We start from the raw sequence: 17,110 nt of genomic DNA, 5'->3' as shown, positions 1-17,110 counted from the left end.
GGAAAGGGCCCAGTTATGAAGGGCTTTAAAAGCCATACAAAAGAATTACAAACTATTGACCACCATATTAAATCATTACTAATAAAGAGAAATGTAAAACAAACTAAAGCTAAGGTTTCACCTCACACTTAGTATATTGGCAAAATAACAAAAGATGAAATAATGTTGGAAGGGTTGATTTAGAAAGATAATCATCAAATATCATTAAGCACCTAGTAATTTTAAGGAATTGTACTGGGCACTGAGGATAGAAAGATGAAGATAGAAATATTCCCTAATCTTGAGGGTTAATATTCTAACAGTCAAACAAATACACACACACACGTGTGTGTGTGTATATGTATTTGTGTATGTGTGTCTATATGTACGTATATTATGAACACAAAATAAATTCAAGTCAACAATCATGTACTCAAGAAAGTATGTATTTGCTTTAAATTATTTTGAATTCTAAAAATCTACTAACAAAAACTAAGCAGCTGGTAATACCTTACTTTATATGCATGCAATTGCATATTTTTCATTGAAGATGTTTTTATGACATTTACCAAATTCATGATTGGTACACTGAATAGTGACTAGCAAAAACTAAATTTAATTAAATTTCTTTGTGGTTGTAGGTCCAGATGCAAGTCCATCCTACACTTGCATCAAATGAAGATGCTCTCCAGTATGTTGAAGAGTTAATTCTACAGCTTCTAAGTATGCTGTGCCAAGCTCAACCCCGAAGCGTTTTAGATGTTGAGGTATGATAATTTTTCATGTATAAGTGTGTGTGATTTCTATGTGTGTGGTGTTGTAATGCCATTGGGGGATTAAATTGACTCTTCACAAAAATGCGCAATATTATAAAATAAAGAATGAATCTGTTTAACTTTTATGTTAGATAGGTTTCTGATTTCTAGAAGACCAATGAAGTATATTATTCACCTCATGGTAGAGAGGTGATAGACTCAGAGTCAAAATGAGGCATATATTTTTTGGATATGACCAATATAGGAATTTGTTTTGCTTGACTATGGATAATTGCTAGGAGAGTTTTATTGTTATTTTTTTTCATTGGTGGGGGGTGGTTGTGCAGGAGATAAAATTGATTTTTGTTCACTGAAAAAAGTAAGGTTTTACTTTTTAAAAATGCTGGTTGAATTAAGCTTTTATTTGTTGGGATCTATATTTTGTTTTTAAATAAGATGGCTACTTAAATAGCTTTGTGGTAATGGTATATTATGCTAACTCCTATTGGATTACTAGCATTACTAAATATTTTTTTCTAGCCTTTTCTAGTATTTAAAAAAAATCTGTCTTCTTTGGGTTCTTGTGACACCACAGTTCTCTCCTGGTTTTCCTTATACTTAATGGACTATTTCTTCTGTTTTCTGTGCTCAGATATTGTCCATATCATTTCCTGTAACTGATTGTTCCTCAGTATTCTGCTCTGGACCCTCTCTCTCGCAATTCTTTCAAGGACCTTGTTAGATTTTATGGGCTTAATGATCATTTCTATGCAAATGATTGCTGGAGCTACCTTTCTAGAACTGTGAACTAAGCATCCTATTTATCATGTTAGAAATTTGTTTTTGAAAAGCAAAATGATACAAAACAAAATGTACCCTTTAGAACTAGCTGAATTTTTAATGATATTATTTAATTTCAAAGTGGTTTTCTGTTTTTATGTTTCTATCTTTCCAACGAATTTCACTTTTATGGTTTTGTTGGCTATTTTAGGTGGAAGATAGGGTACATCTCAGTCATTTCAGAATTAGAACTGAAATTTCCATAACCTGAATTCCCCCTATATTCAAATTCTTCCCCATTTCTAACTGAACTCTTCAAATTTAATCCCTTTATTTCTTATGTGAAACTAATTGGAGCCAAAAGACAATTGGACAACTTAACCTTAAACAGTGTCTACAATTTTCCTCATATCTAATTCAGAAATTTTAGTCATAGAATTTTAGAGCTTTAAAGGACCTTTGAGATCATCTAGTCTAACCCCTTCATTTTCTATATGTGAGGAAACTAAACAGAACTTGACTTCTTTCTCTCATGAATTCCAATGCCTCTGAACTACCCATTATCATTGAGGGTACTACCATCTCCCTGGTTACCCAGGCTTGCAACCTGAGTATCATCCCCATTCTTCTCTTGAACTCAACCCACACCTCCAGGCTGTTATAGATTTTGTTACTTGTTTATTCCAAACATCTCCTGTAAATGTCCCCTTCTCTCTACTCACACATCTACTACCTCGGCATAGGACCCATCATCTCTCGTCTGAATTATTGCTATAGTCTTCTGATTGGTCTCCGTGACTAAAGTCTCTTCCTACTCTCATCCATCCCCTACTTAACTGCCAAAGTGATTCTCTTCAACTCTTCCCTTTCCAGTTTCATTCATCTGAGTGCACTCTCTGCCATGACTGGACTGCTCTCCCTCCTCACACCTGCTTGTAGTTTCCTTCAAGATTCTTTCAAGACTCAGCCTGAACCCATCTGTAGCTGAAGGCCTTTCTTGCCTCACATTCACACTGTATATCTGCATGTTTTTCCACCATCAGACTGTGAGCTCCTTGAAGGCCCAGGGATGCTGAATTTCCTTTTCTTTCTATCTCCAGTGCTTAGTGCAGTGTCCAGCACTTACTAGCTACTTCATAGATACTTGTTGACTGATTGACCAACCCACCCCCTTAATCAACTGAAGTTTCTTTCTTCAAAGATGCCAATGCCTCTTAATTGCCACCCCACCTCATCTACACGCAGAGACAGTCGGACCTTTGATGCTACTGTCACCCATAAGTATTCTACTTCCTAGTTCATGAACTCTGTAATTTCTTTATTTGATTATAATCTCTTATTCATTCATATTCTCCTTTATTTTACATCTCACACCCACCTCTTGTAATCGTTTTCTTTGCCCTCATCATTGCCTTAAATCCCTTTGCCTCTCAGTTTGTTCCTTGACTATTAATCTTGCACTGGCTAATCTGTCTTCTCTTCTTCATGTTGATCATTTGACAAACCAGTTCAAGTCTACACTATCATCGTTTTTTTGGGTGCTTTGCCCCCTTATCTTGTAGCCAGTCTTGTCCTGCCAAGCATTATTCTCCCATCCACATCCACTACCTTCACCTATGTTCATGTGCTGAGTTGAGTGGGTCCACTATAAATTGATCACACAACTGCACCTGGGCCCTCACTGGGGCAGGGAAGTCCTTTTATACTTTCCTATTGATTCACTATCCAATTTACTACAATACCTTTTCCAGATTTTTTCCTAGCTCCTCAAACCTCCCATGGCTCCCCAACACTCTCAGTTGAAATCTTGACTCATATTCTTTAAATGAGGCCATTTACTGAGAGCTCCCTCTCTTCTACGTCTCAAATCACCCTGATGCCTTCAATTACTATTTCCTTCTTCTCTCCTGTTTTACACGAAGAGGTGGCCTTTCTCCTTGACAAAGCAAGCCCCTCTACTTGTACAAGTGATCCCATTCTGTTCCATTTTCTCCATCAGATGACCCCCTCTATCATCCCCACTCTTTTACTAATCTTCAGTTTAAAAAAAGCCCATGTTTTATCTATAAATCCCCACTCCTATCCTATATCTTTCCTGACTAAACTTCTTGAAAAAAACAACTACAATAGTTTCCTCCACTTCTTTCCTCTCACTCTCTTCCTAACTACCCTTTGGCTTCCAATATCATTTCAACTTGAAATTGCTCTCTCCAAAGTTATTAATGATTTCTTAATTGCTAAATCTAATGGCCTTCTTTCAGTCTTCTTTCTTCTTAACCTCTGAAGTCTTTAACACTGTTAATCACCTTCTTCCCCTTGATCTCTTCTCTAGATGTTTGTGATGCTACTCTTTATGGTTCTCTTCCTACCTATCTGACCTCTACCTAATCTCCTTTGATAGGACCTTCATTCAGACAGAGCTCCCCCACTCCCACCCCTAGGCTCTATCCTAAACTTTCTCTTTATAGCTGATTTGTTTGGTGATCTCTTCAGCTTCTTTGGATTCAGTTATCATCTGGATCCACCTGCCCAAACTCACCATATCCAAAACTAACTTCCTTATCTCCCCTCAAAAACCCCTCCTCTCTTCCTAAGTTCCTTATTGCTGTCAAGGGTATCATCATCTTTCTAGTGATCTAGGCATCATCTTCAGCTCCTCACTGTCTCTCACTACCACCCACGCCATAACCGATTGTTGCCACATCCTGTCAGTTCTACCTGATTTTACGTTTACAACATCTCATACATTGCCACTTTTCTCCTCTGACACCACAACTACCCTGGTACAAGCTCTTATCACCTTACATCTGGACAACTGCAAAAGCCTGCTGATTGACCTCTGCCGCAAGTCTCTCCCCATCCCAGTCCATCCTTCACTCAGTTTTCAAAATGTCTTCCCAAAACACCAAGAACACACCATGTCACTCTCCCCCTCTTCCCCAATCCCTATGGAGTAGACTCCAGTGGCTCCGGGTTACTTGCAGGATCATATATAAAATCCTCTGTTTTACTTTTAAAACCATTCATAACCTGGCTCCCTTCTCTTCCCCACCTCTAAACCCCTCTTTCCTAGCTAGGTAGCATGGTGAGTAGACTACTTGAGCCAGGAATCAGGAAGACCTGAGCTCAAATCCAGCTTCGAGATACTACCTGTGTGACCCCAGGCAAGTCACTTAATCTCTATCTGCCTCACTTTCCTCAACTATAAAATGCAAATAATAATTATAATACCTGCTTCCCAGGTTTGTTGAGAGGATCAAATGAGATAATATTTGTAAGGCACTTAGCACAGTGTCTGACACTTCATAGGTATATGTATATAAATGCTTATTTCCTTCCCCTTCTCTTTCCATTTTTCTTACAACTTACTCCGCTCCACATACTCTGTGATTCATTGACACTAGACTCAGTGCTATTCCTTGAACAAGACGTTTCATCTCCCAACTGGGCACCCCCTCCCCCCTGGAATGCTCTTTCCTTTTCTCCACCTCCTGTTGTTGTTCGGTCATTTTCTGTCATATCTGACTCTTCATGACTCCATTTGGGGTTTTCTTGGAGTTGTTTGCAGTGTCCTTCTTTAGCTCTCTTTACAGGTGAGGAAACTGAAGGCAAGCAGGGTGAAATGACTTGCCCAGGTTACACAGCTGAGGCCAGATTTGAACCCATGAAGATGAATCATCCTGACTCCAAACTCAGCCTTTGTTCCACTGTGCCACCTCTGTCTCAGCTCAAATCCTACCTGCAAGAAGTCTTTGCTAGTATTCTTTAGGGCCAGACCCTTCCCTCTGAGAATCCCTCTCATTTACACTCTGTGCATCTTGTTTGTACGTAGTTGTTTGCATGTTGTCTCCCTCATTAGACTGTGAGCTGCTTGAGAGCAGGGACTGCTTTTCATTTCTTTGTGAGTTCACAGAGCAACACAGTGCCTTGCACATAGGTGGCACTGAGCTTTATTGACTGTCTGTTGCAGGTAACCATTCTTTCTCTCTGTGGTTATCTCCAGTTTATCCTGGATATATCTTGTTTGTATATAGTTATTTGTATGTCATCTCCTCTTTCTCCTCTCCTCCCTCTCCCCCTCCCACACTGGACTGTGAGCCCCTTTACAGGGGGTACTGTTTTGGTCTGGGGGTTAGGTGGGGGATTGACCTTTCTTTGTGTCCCCAATGCTTAGTGCTGTGCTTTGCTAGTGCTTAGATAATATTTCTTTGTTGACTTGTATTTATTTTGTGTTCATTTTATTCATTCATTTATTTGTTTGTTTATTTGTTACCTTGAAAGTAAGACTATAAACCCCACGAAAGCAGGGGATGTTGCTTTCTGTCTTTGTACCAAACTTCTTCCAATACTTTCCTTTATAGAGGGTAGAAACTGAACTCTCACTTCATCCCACTTCTGCATCTGCTACTTTGCTTGACTTCAACTCCCCTCTGGATAACCCCTGGTGTGTCCCCCCCAAACTTTCCTACATTTTGTGTGTGTGTTGTCACCCTCCCCCATTAGATTGTAAGCTCCTTGGGGACAGAAACTGTCTTTCTTTTTATTAATTGTGTCCCCAGCACTTAGCACAGTGTCTGGCACGTGGGAGGTGCTTAAAAATGTTTATTGGACTGGATGCTATAGATTTTAGGAAGCTACAAGTGGAAAACTACATTTGCAGGATAAACTTGACCTAATTTAAAGAAATTTGGGGAAAAACCAGTATAAATTATTAGGTCTGATTTTGATTTTATTTTAAAAAGCACTTTTGCTAGCATAAATAAAATCACTTAGGTTAAGAAAATATTGCTTAATAGTGGTTCTGTGTTAATTAGTAAATAAGAATGCTTTATCATTAGGCTATAGTTATATATCATAGATTCATAGATTCAGAAATGGAAAGGACCTTCCAGATTTAACCGCCTAATTTTTATGAGCATGTATGAGCTGGAGAAGTCAAGCGGCTTGTCCAAGCAAGATCACCCAGAGCCTGAGGCAGGACTCAGGCTCATGTCTTCTGACAGCAGGTACATCACTCTTTCCCTTGCACTACATGGCCTCCCATGTACATTGGTGCTTCCTGCAAGGACTACATCCCGCATAACTAAGATATTGTGATTGACTTGAATTAAATGTAAGTGCTTTAAAACAGTTTAAGAATTGTAAACTTTCTTCTTATAATCTTATGTACATTATTTAAACTATGGAGAAAAGACTGGATGAACAAAGAACAATTCTCCTGTAGGGGTACCACAGGTTCCCAATTAATGAAGACCAAATTAACAGTATTTTACTTACTGTGTCAACAGGAAATGTTTAATTGATTAGGTGTTCTTCTATTTTATTTAATGTCTAGTATTGTATTTTATAGCTCAACTACATATTGTCTGGGCTCTTCTGCTTTTTTTAATTCATTCTGGGTATTTTAAAAAATTATGTCCTTTTAAACCATTTCATAATATGATTTGGTAAATCTCTCTGTAAGTAGAATTTCTTTTTGTTAATCTTTTTTATTAGACTGAATTAAACACACACAAAAGCATAATAAGAAACATTGCTGCAACACCTTGACAGTTCCTTTTTGAAGTATAGAGGTGGGGATATATATAAAATTTTCTTTGATTCTCCTTTTTCATATTATATAATGAAGTTATATTTTGTCTCTAATTTCTCTTTTCTTTATTAGCCTACCAGATCTCCATTTATAATTGTAGTTTTTGAAAAAAAACTTATTCTTTATCAATCTGAACTGATTTCTGCTTCTCATGACTTTTCCTATTGACTCTTCTGGGGGTTAACCTAAGTAACCTTCTTGTTGTAGTCATGCTGGTACAATACCCCCATACCACCATTCCTTCAACTCAAATTTAAATCCATCAAGCACCTGTTAAGTGCCTATTATTTGAATACCAGACACTGTGCTTCCTCTAATTTTGTTTTTTGAGACCTACTATAGAATATATCATAGCTTCTGTTTCTGGAGTCAAAGAACCTGTGTTCAAATCCTGCCTCAGGTGCTTACTTACTTATTTGACTCTGGACACCCCATTTAACACCCATGGGCCCCAGTTTCCTAATCTGAAAAATTAGTGAATTGAACTATGGCCTTTCAGATTTTTTCCACTTTTAGATCTTTAATTCCATATTTTTTTCCTGTGCCTAAATAACCAAACAAATTCTTTTAGGGCTGGGGGGAAGAAAGTGAGAGGGAAAGAGGCAGAGGTGGGGAGGGAGAAGGAAAGGGAAGCAGGTAGGGGACTGAAGAAGAGAAAAGAGAAGAGAAAGAGAAGAGAAAAAGAATATATATGAAACTAGGAATTTATATGTATAGATTCTTTTTAAAAAAAATCAACTGACAAAAATCAACAAGCTGTCTTGCTTGTCTATATTTCTCTGAGTGTCCTTCTATCTCTTCTATCAAGAATTGGGTGGCATGCTTCATCATCAGTCCTCTGGAGTCATGGTTGGCCACCCCATTGATCAGCATTCATAACTTTTTCTTTAACATGTTATTACATGGGTTGTTTTACTTAACCTGAATAACTTCATAAAAACTTTTCAGAGGTCTCCAAAAACCATTCTTTTATTCATTTCTTATAAAACAATATCCTGTTATAATCATATACCATAATTTCTTTAGCCATTTCCCAGTTGATGGGTACCCCCTTAGTTTCCAGATCATATTACAACAAAAAGAGCTTCCACAGATATTTTTTGTATGTATGGCTATTTTTCATCATGAAGCATGCTAGCTAGATGGTGATATAGACAGAGTGCTGGGCCTCAAATCAGGAAGATTCACTTCTCTGAGTTCAGATCCAATGTCAATTGGACAACAGCTATCTGGGCAAGTCACTTAACCCTCTTTGCCTCTGTTTGCTCATCTGTGAAATTATTTGGAGAAGTAAATGGCAAACTACTCCAGTATCTTTGCCAAGAAAACCTCAAATTGGGTCACAAAGAGTCTGACAGGAATAGAACAGCTGAACGACAAGTGTTCCAGGCGCTATGCTAAGTACTAGGGATACAAAAAAAGGCAAAAACAAAACAAAACCAGCCCCTGCTTTCAGGGAGCTCATAGTCTAATGGGGGAGATAATGTGCAAACAATATGTATTGCCTATATACATGTACATATGTATATATACACGCACATTGGAGATTGTCAGAGGGAAATTAAACAAGTTATAAAGGAACTTCTAAAGAAAAAATAACTCTTGATCCTGATAAATTCATAGGAAAATGCTATCTGATTTTTAAAAGGACAATTAGTACTAATACTACAAAATTTATTCTCAAAATAGAGGGTAAACCACACAATCAAATTCCTTTTAAGAGACAATATAGTCCTAATACCTAAACCAGAAATGGACATTTTCAAGTTGTTTTATTTTAGTGCTTTGTCTTTGCATTCTAATTTCTTTTATTTTTCTTAAATTGTACTAAAATTCCTTTCTTCTTAAAATTAAAGAATTCTCATCTGTTTCAACAGACCTAGCATTTAACCGTAGATTAAAACAAATATGCTTTGGTTTTAAAAACATTTTGGTTGAACTGAATCATAAGTTGCAATCTGTTTTCCCTTTTCTGTGCAATATCAAGTATATGTTAAGATTTTGATAAATCAGAAAAAGAACTGTTATTTAGATTAATAATCAAGAGTTGTATTTCACCCTTATGTCCTAAAAGGAATACTTAACAATTAATTTTTTGATGAAATTGTTATGTAGTAGCGACCTCTAGTGGTTATAATTGTGCTATGCAGAAAATTGTTCAAATTACTCTGACATCTTTGGACTGAGTGTGTATAAATAAATTTGCATCATAGCTAGTAAAACAATTTATCTCTTCGACCAATAACTAGTTTCTTCAGTTTTTAAATGGAATGTCTGTTGTAAAATAATTACAGTGTTCAGCTTGATCATATTAACATTCTTGTTAATTCATATGTTCATATGTTAACACATTGATCACAGTGGTAGTAGAAATGAAGTTTTTCTGTCTTTTTTATGTAACGGGCATTGTAGTTTTTGATTGCATAATTAATCAAATACAGTGACATTTAAAATTTTTGTTTCCTCTGATAGGCTATTGAAGGTTGTTTTTTGAGGAGCTTTAATATATTTGGTGTGTGCATTCAAATCTAAGAATCAAAACTGAGAAAACTATGTATAATAGACCTTTGTTCCCATATTATTTCTAGCACTCTCAAGTAAATTGCCTGCAATTGATAATTGATTTCATGTATTTGATACTTATTTTCTATTTTCCTCTTTCCAAGGATCGTGTACAAAAAAGTTTTCCTCATCCGATTGATAAGTGGGCTATAGCTGATGCTCAGTCTGCTAATGAAAAGAGGAAGCGGAGAAATCCATTATCTCTCCCAGTAGAAAAAATTCACCCTTTATTAAAGGTAAAGTTGGATACTTAAAGATACTTTATACTTAAGTACTTAAAGACATTTTACTGCATGTTATAGTAACTTAGTGAAACAAATTCCTCTTTTACAAATTTCTGAGATATAAAAGAATATGTTAATTGGCCATTGTTGCTTTTAGTACTTAATGACAACACAAATAATGAAACAGATTGAAAGCCCTAAGTATAACTGTCTGTATGGTCTTCCCATATCTTAAGTCACCAACACAGTCTTCTCAAAGTGGGGGAGGCATAAAGCTTCACCCAAACACTAAAAGCATATCACAGAATCTTGGCTAAAGACCTATTCTCTGAGATTATTTTCAAAGTACTATAAGCTTTTTTCAGATACAAGTTCCTATGGTCCATCTACTCCAAAATTATTAGGAAAAAATGAGCTGGGTTTTGATAAGATACCATAGGATGACTCTTGGGTTTTTAAAATGAATAAATTGCTAAAAGTGATTCCTCCAAACAAAATTTATAAGCTTTAAAAAAAATTTAAACATTATTACTTCAAGAGACTGGTCTAACTAACTAGATACCACTCAAGGTCACACCTCAGAAGCATTGCTATAGGGGAGCTATGTAGCTATAAAGAAGGTACTAAGCCAGGGTCTTACCCTGGGAGTTCATGGATAGATTTCCAGGGGTCTCTGAACTTGGATGTGAGGGGGAAATTACATCTTTATTTTCATTAATCTCTAACTGAAATTTAATGTTTCCTTCAATTATGAATTTTTTAGAAACATGTTAAGAAAGCCATAGACTTCATCAAACTGCCAAGGAGATTCATGACACAGAAAAGGTTAAGAACTCAGACAGATAATAAGCTTCTATTTGCTCCTCATTGATGAAATAGGTATAAACCAAAGATGGAGAACATGTGACACTCTAGGTCCTCATGTGCAGCCCTTTGAATCAAAATGTCACAGGACAAATCCCTTTAATAAAAGGACCTAGAAGGCCACATGTGACCTTGAGGCTGCAGGTTCCCCACACCTGGTAAACCATGAAAAATTCCTAAATTAGCAATATGTAGAATACTTAATAGGTCTTTAGGAAGATTGGAAACAAGTAGCATATACCACCTAGCGCTCCCATCCTCACAGTCCCTCAGGCTCACAGCCTAGCTGTCATCTTGCCTTTTTCACTGTCTTTTCCCCATATCCAACCTATTGCTGAGACCCATCAATTTCACCTTTTCAGCATCTTTGGATATGTCTTCTTCTCTCCTCTGATACTGTCACTGGTGTGGACTCTTGTCACCTCATGTCTGCTCATTGGTCTGCCTACCACAGGTCTCTCACCACTTCCTTCAAGTGATTTTCCTTAAGTACAGGTCTGACCACACCACCCCTATACTCAATAAATTCCAGTGACTCCCTCTCACCTCCAGGATTAAATAGAAAATCCTGTTTGGTATTCTAAGCCCTCCATAACCTATCCTCCCACCACCTTCCAGTCCTTTTATATCTTAGACTTCCACCACACTCAAGTGACACTGCTAATTATTTCCTCATTATCCTGTATACAGGTTGTTTGCACATATCTGTGTGCATGGTATCTCCCTCTTTAGACTGTGAGCTCCTTGAGCATAGGGGTTATCTTTTGCCTTTTTTTGTATCCCCAGCACTTAGCACAGTGCCTGGCACATAGTAGGTACTTAATGCTTATTGACTAACTAAAACAAATATCAATGCAAGTCAACCCTAGACACACATATTACATAATGTTACATATTACATGTAATATTACATAATAAATGGTGGTTGAGTTGCTAGTACAGCCCACCAGAGAATATTTACCCTACAATGTACCTGAAATACAGTACTATTAGTACAATTACAGTTATATTTAACCACCATTTATAAAATTGTTTCAATGGAAGAAATACATCCTAGGACTAAGCTTGAGGGGAACAACTTTCTCTACCGTAGCAACTATATAGTCTAGGTATAGGGGGGTGGCAGTGGTATTTAATATTGGACATCCATAATTTGCAAATTCTGTGTATCAGTAGGATAGAAATCACATCTCCACATCAATTACTTGTGGGATGTTTTGATTTGAGGAGCACAAGGGCAGTTGCTCTTAGGGGTAATTCTCTGCTGTTTTTTGCATACACAGGTTTCTCAGTAGGTAAATCTAAATTAGGGAACTGCCTTGACTGTAACTTACTCTATTTAAAACATCTTTTCCAATTATTAGAGATGCTCTTTCTGTATTCCAAATTTTGTTAACATGTTCGTGGCTAACAGCTTATAGCTAAATTTTATTTTTAAAAAAAATTGAATGTTGGGGTGGCTAGGTGGTGCAGTGAATAGAGCACCAGCCCTGGAGTTAGAAAGACCTGAGTTCAAATCAGCCCTCAGACACTTAACTCTTACTGTGTTCCCCCGATAATAAGACCTATCCCGAAAATAAGCCCTCCCCTGAAAATAAGCCCTATTGAGATTGCTACTGTAGTGAAGGTGATCCCCTGCGCTACATGCTACATTACGGTACCCTCTGTATGCACCGTCGCCCCCCACCAAGAAACGCACGCCGCGCTCCGAGCTGCATCCAATCAGAGCTGCAGCAGTGAGCGAGTCATCCTGTTCTTCCCCAGTGATTTGCTTATTGAATAAAGGTACATTTTTTTGTTCACATTTACCTGTTTATTAAAATTGCTGTCAATGTTCATTAAAATAAGCCCTCCCCTGAAAATAAGCCCTCTGGTGTTTTTCTGTCCAAAAACTTAATAAGACAGTGTCTTATTATCGGGGAAACATGGTACTAGCCATGTGACCTTGGGCAAGTCACTTAACCCCAATTACCCTGCCTTCCCCCCTCCAAAAAGGAAAAAAAAGAAAAGCAAAAAAAATATGCATGTTGTACATAAAGACTGCTTCAAAGGAGGTGTAGCATTATTTTCTCTTCTGTATTGTGTTAATTTTATTCCCTGTAAATATTTCTCTTTTTATTCCACAGGAAGTTCTAGGGTATAAAATTGACCACCAGGTTTCTGTTTACATAGTAGCAGTATTAGAATACATTTCTGCAGATATTTTAAAGCTGGTTGGAAATTATGTACGGAATATACGACACTATGAAATTACAAAGCAGGACATTAAAGTAGCAATGTGTGCTGATAAGGTAGGAAACATCTATGTTTTATTTTTACTAATAATCTTTAATTCTTAAAAGATTAATTATTAAAGAAAAATTCAGAACTATACTGTATCCAAATGTATGTAATATGTGTTTAAACTTTTATTTTATATTATCTTCTTTGTGAAGCTATATTTGAGGTTAATCTTAGATCAAATCCTATCTTCTGCTGGAGACCTTCCTCTGCCCCTCATTCCCCCACTATTAATACCTTCCTTTTGAGAATTTGCATCTTATACATTTTGAGTATAATTTTGTATGTAACATTATTACAGATTGCCCCTTTAGAATGTGAGCTTTTTGAGGGCAGGGGCCTTGTTTTTGCCCCATTTTGTGTATCCTCAGTGATTGGCACATAGGATGAACTTAATAAATGCTTCTTGACTCACTGATATATCATAATGATGATGATGATGATAAAATGACTCATATTCTCCTTTCAGTGAAGTTCTTTAAAATATAATTGAGTAGAAAAATTTAAAGGCTACTTTAAAATCACAGTACTTTTGACATTCATTTTGATTATAACAAAAATATTGTTTATTGCATTTCATATTTTATAAAATCCCTTCCTCACAACAGTCCTGCAGCTGGGTGGCACAGTAGATAGATTTCCTTCCCTGGAGTCAGGAATACTCATCTTTCTGAGTTCAAATCTGGCCTCAGATACTTATTGGCTGTGTGGCCTGGGGCAAGTCACTTAGCCCTGTTTGCCTCAGTTTCCTCATCTGTAAAATGAGCTGGAGAAGGAAATGGCAAACCACTTCAATGCCTTTGCCAAAAAAACCCAAACGGGGTCATGAAGAATTGGACATGACTGAAAACAACTGAGCAACAAAAGTATTACCCATTTCACCATGGGGAAACTGAGGATCATAGAGATCAAACAGTTACATAGCTAGTTAAGTGAAAGATTCAGGACCTGGACTCAGCTTCCCAAACTCTAGTTTCATTATTCCACTTTACTGTGATAACTTGTCTCTTTCATCTTTTAAAATCTATTCACATAGCTGCAAAGTCTTATTAATTTTAACTTCAAACTTGACTGTGACCCCTTAATTCATTTTCTTTTCTATTTTTTCTTATTGTAGGTATTGATGGATATGTTCCATCAAGATGTAGAAGATATAAATATATTATCTTTAACCGATGAAGAACCTTCCACTTCAGGAGAACAAACATACTACGACCTGGTAAAGGCATTTATGGCTGAAGTTCGACAATATATAAGGGAACTTAATCTCATTATTAAAGTTTTTAGAGAGCCATTTGTCTCCAATTCAAAATTATTTTCTTCTCATGTAAGTATTATTACAAATATAGCATAACATAAGCACCATAATCTGGGGTTTATATTCACATAAGCCTTTTAAATTTGGATTTAAAATATTCAGAAGTAGTAATTTAAAAAAAATTTGGATATGAGACTTGACTTTCAGCAAATAATCCTAACTTCTGTTTTCCTGGAGGTTTTGATGCTGTGAGTTTTTTTTTTTATCTTCTCCTATTTTGGATTTTATGTTATGAGTCTATCTCACTTTCTCTGTTACCCTTATTGTCTCCTGGCCTTCTTTCCTCCTTACACAGGAGTGATCCCCAAGGTTTTGCCTTTGGCCCTTTTTTCTCTGTTGTCTCTCTCTCTTGGTGATTTCATCCCTTTCTATTCACCTCTTCACTGATGACTCTAAAATCTGTTTCCATCCCTTTTCTCTCCACCCACAGGTCCTGCCCCTTGGAAATCTAATTCAGAAATTCCAACTGCTTCCTGCATTTCTTCATCTATCTGGCTTGCTACAACCTCAAAATCAATATATCCGAATATGAACTTATCTTACCTAAAATCCACCCTTTCCAATAATCTCCTTCTTGTGATGTTTCCACCATTATTCTCTTTACCCATGCTCATAATATCAGTCATATTTGACCTCTTCTCTATACGTCTTCCCTCTATCAAGAGGCATCAGAGGGGCAGCCAGGTGGCTCAGCAAGTAAGAGCACAAGCTCCAGTGTTGGGATGACCTGGGGATCAAATCTGGGCTCGGATACTTAACACCACACCCAGAAATAACTGGCCGTGTAACCTTGAGCAAGTTACTTAACCCTGATTGCTTTAAAAAAAAAAAGAGGCATCAGGATTTGTTTTCAAGTCAAGTGGACCTAACTAGAGTTCTGATTCTGAAACATACTGGGTTAGTGAACCCAGGCACTCCTTTTGCCTCTGGGATAGGATCTAAGCCCTTCTATTCCTCTTTTAAAGTCCTTCATCACTCGAAGTCAATCTTTCTTCCCATCCTCCATTTTCCATCAATCTCCCACCTTCCCTTGGCCATCTCTGTTTCTCACACCTTCAACTCCTCTTTCCATGCCTTTACATGGATATCCCACCTTCCTCAGCTGCCTTGAGGAATACTTCTGTTCCTTTTAGACACAGTTCAAGGACCGTATTCTCATGAAGCCTTTCTTACTCTTCTGCCATTGCTAGTAGTAATAATAATAATAGCTAGCATTCACATAGTGCTTTAAGATTTAGAGAGTGATTAACACATAATAACTTATTTGATCTCCTCAGCAACCCTTTGAAATAGGTGCTATTGTTCACAGATGAGGGAACTGAGGCAGAGACTTAAGTAGCTAGTGCAGTGTTCCACACTCTCTGCCACCTAGTGCCTTTCCTCCTAAACTACTCTATTCAGTTGTATTTATTCTATTTATGTATTGTATGGAGTGTTTCCCTCATGCTGTAAGCTTTCTGAGAACAAGGATTATTTTGTTCTTTTTGTTTGGATCCTCAAGAGTCCAGCACCACATGTTAGACACTTAATAAATACTTGTTGATTGACTATGGTGACTACTTGACTGCTTTTCCTGCTGCCCAAGTGATATTCTTAAATCATCACTGACATAGCATCTCTTTCACTAAAATGTCCAGTCTCCCTGTTGTCCATCAAATAAAATAGAAACCCTAGGATGATCTTGACATTCAAGATCTCTTCATTTCAATCCAACTAACATTTATTGAGTGCCAGCTGTATGTGAGGCTCAGTATTAGACACCAAGAATACAAAGTGGGGACAGAGGGAGACACACTACCCATCAAGGAGCTTACATTTTCTACTCCAGGTGATAAACATATATGAATCAGTATAAAGGAAACTTGAGGAAGGAGAATGCCCTAACCCAGGGGATTGAAAATGCATCTTGGAAGTAATGCCTGGGTTAAGTCTTTTTTGAAGGAAGATGAAGATTCTGAGAGATTGTGGTAAGGAAGGAAGAGTGCATTCCAGGCTAAGTTACAGGAGGTGGGTACCAAGTTTAGGTAATCAGGAGTAGTCCATTTTTAGGGGAACATAGAGTATGTGAAGTAGAGTAGTGTAAAACTAGCCTGGAAAAGCAAGCTGGGGCCAGATTGTAGAGAGCCCTGACTATGAGGCTAGGGAATTTTTATTTTATCCTAGAGACAGTAGGTATCCCCAGAAGTTTTTGAGCAGGGGGATGGCATAGATCCATATCTTTGTAATATTATTTGGGAGTTGTATAGAGGATAATTTGGTGAGTAGTAAGACTGTAGTCAGGATATTTTCATAGAAGTCTACATGAGAGATAAGGGCCTGGACTGGGTTCTGTGGGTGGAGAGAATTGGATAGATTAGAGAACTTTTGTAAAATTGGCAAGATTTGGCAAATGACTGGACATAAGGGGTGAAGGAAACAGAAACATTCAAAATGATTTTATTGTTTCAAATCTGGATGATTAAGAAAACTTGCAAAAGAGTAAGATCTGGGGACAAGTTGATGAGTTCTCTTCTGGATATGTTTAATTTGATATGTTAATGGAATGGTTAAGTGGAAATGACCACAGTGCATTGGTAATTTGGGGCTGGAGCTTAGGAGAATGTTTAGGTATAGATTTCATAGTCATTTGTATTAAGACAAAATTAAAAACTGGGGAGCAGATGAGATTACCACGAGAGCATATCAGGAGAAGATAGACTATAGAACATAGACATTTATGATACCCTTCTAGTATGATTAGGAAAATAGTATTATC

At 37.2% G+C, this 17,110-nt stretch overlaps 1 protein-coding gene across 2 annotated transcripts in view; it reads left to right on the top strand.

Moving 5' to 3' along the window:
• Positions 1-17,110, top strand: part of SOS1 (SOS Ras/Rac guanine nucleotide exchange factor 1) — a 206,784-nt gene that overhangs the window by 84,322 nt on the left and 105,352 nt on the right. For both annotated transcript variants that reach the window (XM_069108616.1, XM_069108617.1), the window contains exons 2-5: positions 621-746; positions 9,774-9,905; positions 12,884-13,048; positions 14,155-14,364. In XM_069108616.1, coding sequence (XP_068964717.1) covers positions 621-746; positions 9,774-9,905; positions 12,884-13,048; positions 14,155-14,364 — 633 coding nt within the window. The remainder of the gene's footprint in view (positions 1-620; positions 747-9,773; positions 9,906-12,883; positions 13,049-14,154; positions 14,365-17,110) is intronic.

This window comes from Petaurus breviceps, unplaced genomic scaffold (assembly GCF_028583685.1).
Source record: "Petaurus breviceps papuanus isolate PSGF00001 unplaced genomic scaffold, PetGlider_PUasm1.0 90407, whole genome shotgun sequence".
In the NCBI taxonomy this organism is placed as follows: Eukaryota; Metazoa; Chordata; class Mammalia; order Diprotodontia; family Petauridae; genus Petaurus; species Petaurus breviceps.
This window is presented reverse-complemented; position numbering and strand designations above follow the sequence as displayed.